At 40.6% G+C, this 10,860-nt stretch overlaps 1 protein-coding gene across 1 annotated transcript; it reads right to left on the bottom strand.

The window, feature by feature from the left end:
• Positions 1-252: 252 nt before the first annotated feature.
• On the bottom strand, positions 253-6,373 carry pi15a (peptidase inhibitor 15a). The gene is made up of 6 exons (XM_083778006.1): positions 6,237-6,373; positions 5,732-6,082; positions 4,293-4,411; positions 3,101-3,233; positions 2,882-2,997; positions 253-2,057 (listed from the first exon to the last, which is right to left on the bottom strand). Exons 2-6 carry the CDS (start codon positions 6,017-6,019, stop codon positions 1,922-1,924), a joined length of 792 nt encoding a protein of 263 aa, XP_083634132.1. The 5' UTR covers positions 6,020-6,082; positions 6,237-6,373; the 3' UTR covers positions 253-1,921.
• Between the last annotated feature and the right edge of the window lie 4,487 nt (positions 6,374-10,860).

Below are 10,860 nucleotides of genomic sequence, written 5' to 3'. Positions count from 1 at the left end.
TTAATGGCATTCAATTGTAGTTGCGGCGTGTTTTCTCATCTCTCAGTCTTTGATACCCAGGATGTGGACTTTGCAATGGCAGCATTTAATTGAAAGTGAGAACAGAAAATCAAAGAGATGACATGATACTGAACATCCTTAGGCAGAATATCTAATCAATATCAGACACTCATACCACAGACAACAATGGGTATTGTTTAGGCCTGGCGAACATCATGGGTGGATCTTTACAAACAATACAAAAACACACCCTCAAAATAAACCATTTTTATTACAAAACACAGAAACATAATTGAAAAAGCACAATTCATTGCATGAATAAATATTTTTGTTAAATATAGTCAGTGCAGATAAGAGTTAATTTCTTATTTTGCAATACATTGTTTTTCATTTTTTTTTCATATACTGTAACTGCCAACCTTTCTGTTTTTATGCTTCCATAACATGGCTGATCCAGAAGGTCTCTGCAGTAGATATGGGATACTACTGTATTCCGAAACTGGCCTAATTTTGAAAGGAATCTGAATGCATCAGCCAAGTCAAAGAAGTTGAGGCATTTGCTTGCCAATATTGTGGTAGTGCTTAGTTCATAGGAAAAGCCTACTCTAAATGCAGGACAGGAATACAAGTTCAACACTAATCCATCTTCCTCTGACAAAATCAAAGTTGATATGCAAGTGAATGTTTTTAAACTTTACTATGTACAATCTATTTGACAAAACCAAAGGGAATATCATTTCAATATTTATGCATATAAAAAAGAATAACTTACAATATGGTTGTACGGTAGTATATGGTTAGTAAAACTCAGGCTATAATGAATATCTATACAATATTACAAACAAAAATATATAAATTCCTGATATTTTGGAAATGTATAAACAATTAAGGTGCACTTTAGTACCTATATCTCATAAACTAGCTAAAACATAATTGACAAGATTGTGATGAAAATATAAACAACCAAAAACTGTCCAATATACCTACAAAATGAAATGAAACTAGAACAGAATCAGATGTGTCATATTCTTGCTATGCCAGCAGACATCTTGAAACATTATTGAAAAAAATGCCCACAATACTGATGAAATGAATGTAATGAATACATAACCAGTGCATACAAAATCTGACAAAGCACCATCCAGCTGTAGTCTTGGTCCTGATCATAAAAGTATAAATGAAATGTGATCTTTGACAACACGTGTCACGTCGACCTTAGTTTCATGCTGACTTTGGGCATTCAACTGAAATTCCACTGGAGACTGCCCATTTTGTTGTGCATTATTCTTCTTTACAGTAAGTGCACTTCGGTGAACATGACTTTTGCCAATGTGTTGCATAGGAAATCCACTATACCTGTGTTTGCGGGGGTGTAGTGTATTCCTGACTGTATTGGCAAACAGCTTTGTGACCTCCTGCTGAGGTCAAGAACACTGCTATTCAGATTATGACATTACGGAAAGGCAGAGCACACAATGGCAGTGTGATGTCCTTAGCACCATAGTGACTATTGCTAAGCAGCTATGATTGTGACTTATCAGTCACACCAACAAAATAACAAATCTGGTCAATACTAAAACCAGCTGTAGTTAAAAATAAAATGTTTATGCAGCACCACATACATAGTGTTTATAAAACATCAAAGAAGAAGATAAATGATCTTCCACCAATCCAAATCATCATAGAAATTAAAAAGTTCTAGTAAGAATTTAACAAAATAATTTACATTTTATGTACATGTCATCAACGCTGAAATGTCCGCTGCCTTCAAACATATGTTTGTCTTTAAATAAGCCCATATATACAAAATAGCATTGTCCAGAACTGTTGTGCAAATCCTTATGGGATAAAAAACAAAAAACAAAACAATATATAGTCTTTTGTGGCAAGTTGTTTGCTTGTATGGCATGTAAACCTGTGCCTATTTGAACCAGTGCAGGTAGTTGGTGTTGAGGGCAGGGAAGCACATGTTATTGCTACATGAACCCCCATAGCTAGGAGGACAGGCTGAGCATGGAACTCCTACTTTGTAGGGAGCCTCTCCAATCCAGTTACCCCTGGAAGACAGAAATTTCCATATTGTGAACAGAACTGCTGAGCACACACGTAGACACAACTATCAATTTTAAAGAGGATAATGTTCAGGATGTCTTTAAAGTATGGTGAGCTGTGTGGAAGGCACCCAGTAATTATGACTTGACAGATGTGACAGAATCAGAATCAATGTTTATTGTCACATCGCATTACAAGTAGGTGGGTGAAAAACTTGGTTGTGCAGGCTCATCATTGCAGTTAAAAAGGACAGATGCTAGGTTAATTGTTTACCGGTCATCATTCATATCATTTTTACTCTAGTTTCTTTGAGGCACTACATTGTTCTCTCTCCTAGGTGACTATTTTCCTTGTGTTTTGTTGACTAGAGTTCATTCTTACTCTGCTAATTCTGATCTCACACTTGGATACCAAATGCCTAAATTGTAATGACCATTATCAACTCCAAAATGAGCCAACTCGTGACCCACAGTATGGAGGCCATATTTTAATTGCTTGCTTGTGTTACTCTTAAATATGTCTCCCCTCAATAAGATTAAAGAACCTAGGTCACAAGTCAGTCACAAGTCCCAACAGTTATGAAACACGGGGCTTTGATTCTGGAATAAGGGAAAGAATTCATTTGGATTTTTTTTAGTCTCTGGAGCTTTTGGAATGCAGTACCCATACACAGGCTTGTATTGGGGTTAGCTGGATCGCCAAGTAACATGGGTGTCATTGCACAGCCCAGTACAGACCAGAACAGCTTTGTTTGACAAAACTATGTCTGCAACTACACACATTTAATAATGTTTAGTAATTCAGTAATCAATATGTATAGTATACTTACTTGGGTGAGTAGTTGCACACCAAATATGTTGCCCGTTTCCAAACCGAACCCCAGACATTCATATTGTGGCATGTGTGAACAGCACAGCCAACTTTGTTTGATGTTGCCCACACCATCTGTAAAGCAGACACATTTGCATTCAATTAATCAGTTACATAATGTAATTTTCATGGTAATACAGTTGTATTAAGCTACTACCATTATGTCATAATTGCTTACCTGTGTATAATGAGTACACATGGGCCCATAGCACCGGAGGGGGCATCTAGGGTTGCAGTCTCGGGGATATGGAAAAGCATAGTCTCTAACCTCATCATACCATGGCTTCACAAGCTGAAGAATGGAGCGATAGCTGTGAATAAAAACATCCAGATAAGTTCCTCCATTACCAAGTGGTCCGATTGTCTGACACTAACAATACATTTTCTGATTCTGATACCTTTACAATTTCAGTTATTGACACCTGACAGGTTACTGTAAATAATAATATTCCTTAATTGATATGTAATACTAATATACAGTAGATAGATATCATGCATTGCTAACTAGTATCATACACTGGCATCCGCAAGTTAATTACCCAAATTTAGTCATGACAAGTCAGATTAAAAAGCCAGACTCATTCTTGGATTTTTGTTGACATTTTTCACTTTAGTCACTATTATAATACTCTGTATTGGACGTCTATCTATAATTTACAGAAATCTGGCATATCGAGGAGTATCTCTGTATGTCTGGCTGTCCTTCACATATCTTGAGAACCATTCATCCGATCGACTTCACACATGGCGGGTGTATTGCTGAGGACACAGGGGAGTGCTGTGTCAAGTGTGAAGTAGGATGAGTGATTCTCCAGAACCGTCCCGCTCCGAATGGGCACGTGTACTGTATCTCAACCGCTCATCTGATCGCCTTCAAGTGTGAAGTCAATCAGATGTGTGGTCAGCAGTGAATGAGTATGTGTTCTCAAATAGCCCCTTTTGTATTAAAGACAAATAACTAGTAATATGCTCACTTTCAGTGAGTATACAAACAGTTGAAATTGCAGGTAACTCTGCTTGCCTAATCAGATGGAACCTTTGGTAAAAGTTTTATATTTTCCTTTGACCTGCCAACTCTCTCCAGGGGAGGTCAGTGAGATCTAAAGACTTGGGGGAAAAGGTGACATTTTCAAGCCCATTCAAGTGTTCCAAGAGTTTCCACATGGAAGGTCATGTCCCGTCAGGTCATGGCTGGAAACATGACTTGTTTATTTGTTAGGCTACAGGAAAATTCCTCACACGTTCATCGGGTCACTGCGCAAAAAACGCTAGGAGACAGAAGAAGGGAAAGACCATGACTCCAGAGAGCCATCCTTGAGAGAACCAGCAGATGTGGGGGTGATTTGGGGGGGGTCAAAGAGGTCACTCACCGTCCTGTCCTGACAGAGAGGTTTTGACCCAGGAACCTGAGGAGGTGCGGTGGCCCATGTTCCCACAGGCAGGCATGTGCCCAGTCCTCTGCGGTCTTTGCCAGGGTCTCATCCCACACCTAAACACACAAGAGAAACGGGGGGAATGGTGAACCCCGTTACATAACCGATAGAAAATATACACGGCAAACCCTTCTCTGTGTATGTTTAGTGCAGCGGCGAGATGTGAGATAAGACTCTGGGCTTTTCCTGAGTTCACCACTTTCCCATAGCAAGATATGTAAACTCAACTCATCTGATGGGTTACATAAACTGAGACAGGCCTTGGGAACATACAATATAGCTCTCTCATTAGATGAGTGCTTGACAGTCAAAGCTAGCCGGTATGGGATTTCCCTCACTTACTGGGGGATCACAATTTCGGATTGAGTTACGCAACTGGGAGACACTTCCTTTGATGACATCATTTCTAAGACTCCCAACTATTGCAGTGCATGTGTTTTGATATAATCCCATCATGCCTGTGTGTTTTCAGATTGATTCATTAAAGAACACAATTTCGAATAGTTTTAGTTCGCTAAATTAAATGAAGGTAAACATGTAGGACGTTCTGCATCTGTGGATCTAGCAAAATAAACTCTGATTCAAACTTGAACTGTACACTGTGTTGACGTGATTGTGTATAAATGGTCCTGTGCAGGAGCTTAGTCTATACATGGCTGATTCTACTACACTACCTCCTTAAAGGGACACTTCACCCTTTTTGCAACAAAAAAAAAATGTTAATGACGTTTAGAAGATTTAGAACACTATCCTGGGGGTCTTTATGTTGTGATGATGATGATTTAATGATGATTTTAGCAGTGAGCCCAGTGTCTCTGATGTCATGGACACTGGGCTCACTTACTTCCTGAACTACATGTTGTCTCAGTAAGACAGCCCTCCTCCTATCCACGAGGAGGAGCAGTTTGGGAAAGCATTGTGGGAATTGTAGTCCAGGAAGGAAGTGAGCCCAGTGTCCACAACATCAGAAACACTGGACTCACTGCTAATATCTAAAATATATAAAACCACATATTAAACACATAAAGACCACCAGGAAAATGTTCTAAATCTTCTAAACGTCATTAACATGTAATTTTTTTGCAAAAAGGGTGAAGTGTCCCTTTAATGCTTTTTCTGCCAGCATGCTACTTGTATTACACATGACCCCATCTTTGGTGGTCCACTCAACAGCTGAGGGTGGTAAACGGTTCACACAGTTGTCACTTTCGGTGTCTTATAACTTGTACAGGTGTCTACATTGTAGCTTACTTGCAATAGCCTGTATAGTACAATTATTATCGCCATAAACCAATTACATCCTTTGACCTTTGTCACCTTTCTTTACACCTTACTTCAAAGTGGTCTTTCGGCATTTATATTTATAGGCTACTTACCATATACTCCATATTGGACGCCGGGGGAAACACCTTCCCTCTGACTTTGTTGTGGTAATCAAGAATGGCCAGCATGTCGTTTTGGGAGATATAACGCTTCTTCCTCCTAGTTTTGGAAATATTCGTGGTGTCTGTTCCATAGCTGCGCGCTGCTGCGCCAACATTGGTGAAGTTGGTAGTTGTCACCGCCGTTGCGGACATGAGTGGAATAGTCGTTGCCAATGCACTTGCTCCGCAAGATATGCACAGTAGCATAAAGTCTATGGCCAATAAGAACTGAGATTTCATGTTTGATTTAGGGGGGGAAAAAAGTTCAGACAGAGTATTCCGAGTAGTCAGTCTGGACCTGATCTGGAAAGAAAACAAAACATAAACTTTAGAAAACTTTATCCATGATGACGTTTCTCAACAAAGACGCGCGCCGCATGACCGACAGTCCTATAGATCTTTATTTATATACGCACGATGGGGATACATACATTCCGTCAATGAATCTTGGTCCTACCTTGTGCCGGCAGCTTGTCCGCGTTGCTAGGTTATCTCTCCATATGCCTGTGCAATAGATTGGGCTGGAGAGAGGGGAGGGAGCTTCCACTGATGGTTTGTGCTCTTTGCAAACTGTAAGGAGGACTTAGGGCGCTCTCTCGAGTCAACGGGTTTATATAATTCAGTGGAAGATGCAGGAGGTGCACGGCCAGCCCCTCCCTGTCACCTGAAACAAAGCATCGTTTGGAAACGTAGCCTAGTGTGTTTGGTTAAGCTGCTCCAGGCAGATATTTTTTAATTTCATCAGAACATCTGCTTTCGGTTTGCACAGCTGCAGAAAATGAAAAAGGCAAATATTTGATAAGAAAAGGGATAATCGGGTGGTGCAGTCAGACAGCGCAGATCGAGGGAAGGGTGTGGCAAGGATGAGTAGAAAAACAGGACTCAATATTTGAGACACTTAAACACAACAACATTCTAATGATGAGCATCACTTTGATGAATGAAAAGAGAGCAAATTCTGAGTTGTACCCGCCTAATAGGCCTACCATTATTATTATTATTTTCTGTTTATTGAATAGCACTTCATTCAGCATAGTCAACATAGTCAACATTTTCTTTTTTTAAACTTTTTTGTGCCTTTTTTTTCTTTTTATATATTTTATATCCTTCCAGGATCTGGCCCTATAATTAACAATAACAAATAGGCTGAAGTGAGCACACACTGCTTGTCTATAATTCATATCAAAAACTGAATTTACTCTCCTGGAGTGGTGATACACCAGTAGTTGTCAAAGTGGGGCCCTAGCCCTAGTAGGACCCCTCAGGCTCAGGGTTCCTTGAGGGGGTTCGGGTTCCAAATGGATTTTTTAAAAGTAGTGGGTCGCACTCAGTGGCATGCATGAGTGAGTTGACTTTTATATTATTTAAAAGGCTAGCCTTCATCAGTGTGAAGAGTTGGGGGTGTCCGTTTGGGGGTTCCAAAATGGACCCTTGCAGTAACTCTGAGAGTGTACAAATAGAACCAAATGGACCTGTCCTTACGGGTCCATTTGGTCGCTGAGTTTTGGAGGTCCTTGAAATTCAAAAGGTTGGAGAACCACTGTGATAGACGTTGCACTTTGCTGCAGCCATGGACCCGCAGTCAGAACATGCATGCATAAACACAGAGAGGGGGAAAGCCAGACGTTCTTTGTGGGTCAAATCAGGGTGAGTCCATTTCTCCTATCAGTTCTCCTCGGTCGTATTCATTATACTGTAAAGATTACACTTGTTCAGTGTTTGGGTCCAACTACGTGGTTTGCCAAGGCAGACACTGAGCCAAGTGAAGAAAAAAGAAATGCCTTCAGCAGGTCATCATTTTCTTTGGCAGCTGGTGAACAAATTAAAGCAACATGACGCAGGAACAGCCCCCACCCCTTCCTCTCTCTCTCTCTCTCTCTCTCTCTCTCTCTCTCTCTCTCTCTCTCTCTCTCTCTCTCTCTCTCCCTCCCTTTCTCTCATTGCCGGCAAATTATACCTTTCCAAAAATCGTCTTGGAAGTGATGGACTTTTCAGGTGCTGGAATGGTAGTGGTAATAACACAGCTAGTGTATTCCTTTAAAGTAGGAGTGCACGATTATGACATTATGACCGATATCCGATCTCCGATTATTTGCAGGGTCATATCTGCCGATACCGATTCTGACAGATTCCGATATTATACAGGAGGACCACAATGGAAACTAGGCCCTCCGGGGCTTGGTCCAAAGCATGCTAATAAAGTATTCAATCAATCAATAAATAGCATCCTCTTTTCCAAGAGTCTGTTTTCACAACTGAAATATTTTTGCAGGTGAAAACCCATTGAATAATCTGTATTATTTTGAGACTGTTCCGATACCTATATGGCATATGGCCGATATGGCCTACTCTGATTATGCTACAGATTAATCGTGCATCACTACTTTAAAGCCTATACTAGCATCTGAATCTGGACAATCAGTTGTCAGATTCATGAGTGCAGAGTTGAAGATTTCTTCACTGCAAACCCTGATCCAATATTCCACATGGAACCTGGATGCTAAGCAGTCATGTGTCTCGTTGCTGTTGCCTCCTGATTTGTTTATGGAGATAATAGTTCAGAGGATGTGTTTGGTGTTTGGGGAAATGGTGTTGACTTCACAAATCCTGCTGCAGTTAGCCAACAGCTGTATTTATTTGGGGCCAAAGGGAGCCTTTGGGCTACACAGATTGATTGATTGATTGAAAATTGTATTCAGTAACAGTATTCAGAATGGGTACATTTCAAATGAAAGCACAGGTCAATACAAAAGCTGTTACTGTGGACGACACCATGATAAAGGATTACACTTGTCCACCATTTTCAATTAATCAGAACATTTAGACATACAAATACACACTTACACTGTTTAGAAATCACACCTGTGTGAGCTGAGTGATGCAACTCCGTGTGGGTCCGAAATGGTCGAGAAATGATAGAGTTACTGTGTGGGGGAATTAGCAGGTACATGGGTATCTTGGTGATGTAGCGAATCTTGTGGACCAGGCCCATTGCAAGATGCTCTACTCTGTCGTCAACCCTAAGCCATTCTAGCCTGTCAAAATGAGCAGTGGGTGGGTACGGGGAACGCGGCCAAGTAGTAGCCTGACCAGTTGGTTTTGGGAAGTCTGGAGCCTTGTTTTAAGGGCCTTTGAGGTGCTGTGGTACCAGGAGGTGCATGCATAGTCGAAGAAATATTGTACAAGGGCTCCTGTTGCTGTTCGGTAAATTAGCTAATTAGCTAAACAGCAAAATTATATTGGGATTAAAACTTTATATTGGGATTAAAACTTTATTCTAAAACAGAGTGGACCATGGTCTACCGGTTACATCTGCAAACCAGTGTTAAAACGTGGGGAGAGAGGGCAATGAATAAGTAGAATTAAGTAGAAAGAGGGGTGTTATACTGCAGGGCAGGGTGGAGAAGTGGAGCAGTAGAAAACCAGGCTGGTTAGGATTGTAGAGTCAAGTTGGGTCGAGGCACTGATCAGTTCACCCAATTACAATTCTATTAAAAAAACACAAGTTTCTTGTCACAAACATCTCGTAACAGCATGGCTGCTGCTCCGTATCACATTATTTTCTCATTATGCTTTGAGGAGTTTTGTGTTATGACTACTATACACTGTCACACATCTGTCCTGGGTATTGGAATCGCCAGGCCACCTTCTGGCAGCCAAGTGAGCCAACCCACCATTCTGTTCAACAAAAGCATTCTGTTCAACAAAATGCATTCAACCAATGGTGGACAAAGTACTCGACTCATGTACTTGAGTCAAAGTATAGAATATTGGTTAAATAAGTGAGAAATTTGAGTTAAATTACTGGAGTACTTAAAATTACTCAAGTATTCAAAAGTATAAATTACAATGCGTATTATTCTGAGATATAAATTCTATATCAGGATAATATTATCTGTGCCTCATTCACTCTCTCCCTCTCGCTCGCTCGCACATTAATTACACACATACATTACGCACGCACGCACGCACGCGCGCAAAGTCTAGTCATTCGAGGCCCCATTATGTCATTCCCTCAGTCTCAAAGTTCTGGTCCTTGTTTTTATTATGAATCCGGTGTCTTATTATCTTATTATCAGTGGGAGTAATTAGGGCATTGGGGCACAAGCTCCGCTCCGAGTGCCTTGGGTCTGTTTTGGAAAAGCATTCTTTTTCAGACAGAGCATTTATTTACCTACAATATATTGTTCCAAGTTTCCCCAATGCTTCCCCCTCTCTGCAGAGGGAGGCCTCTCAAAGCCCAATGTTGATGCCAGTGCAGAGAGAACGAGGTGCAACAGGGAACAGGAGCAAAGAGCAAGGAAGAGAAATACAGCCCATAGGCAAATAAAGCAAGAGACTGAGAAAGCGGAGCATAATTCCCCATTTCTAGATGTTTTCCTCCCCTTTGAGCGGAGATTAATGAAAAAAAGTTAAAAAAGAAATTAAAGTTCACAACAGACACAAATCAAATATAATTGACTAATTCTTAGTGCTTGTTTTTAGGTGCTCAGGGTACCAAAAGGGTGGAATTTGGCTCACAATGCAACACGAGTGCCAGAAATTTAGATAAGTCACAGTTTCACAGGAAAGTATTCAAAAGTCAATCTGGTCTATTACTTTCCTTTGATCTGCATGATAACAACATACATCAAATTGATACTTCCAGCATGCTGAAAACAAACACCAAGAATTATTTGAAAATAATACATGTTGATGTGGGTCTGGTGCACAACTATGCATCCCGGACAAGTCAACAAGTCAAGTAAGAGAATCCATGACAGCACGGCCGCTCGACCTGTCCATCCTTCCAGCAATCAATGCACATGCTGCAGACACAGCCCAGCTGTGCTCCACCCAAAACTATTGTTACTTTGCTGGCAAGGCCCAACATGTCTGGAGAGGTCGTCAGTGTGTGAATGGACGGATGAGAAAGCCCTCTATGATAATGTGAAAAACATAAAATCTTCCAGGCCTCCTTTGAATGATGTAATGAGCTGCACGTCTTATTGTTTCCTATATGGAACATCTTTATATTGAGGTGAATGGTGATTTCCTTTTCTGATGACAGAGGTGGCAATATGACTTTAAAAATACTTGAT

Source organism: Protomyctophum parallelum (assembly GCF_964188405.1).
Source record: "Protomyctophum parallelum genome assembly, chromosome: 12".
Lineage (NCBI taxonomy): Eukaryota > Metazoa > Chordata > Actinopteri > Myctophiformes > Myctophidae > Protomyctophum > Protomyctophum parallelum.
Note: the sequence above shows the minus strand (reverse complement) of the source record. Positions and strands in the feature narration are given on the sequence as shown.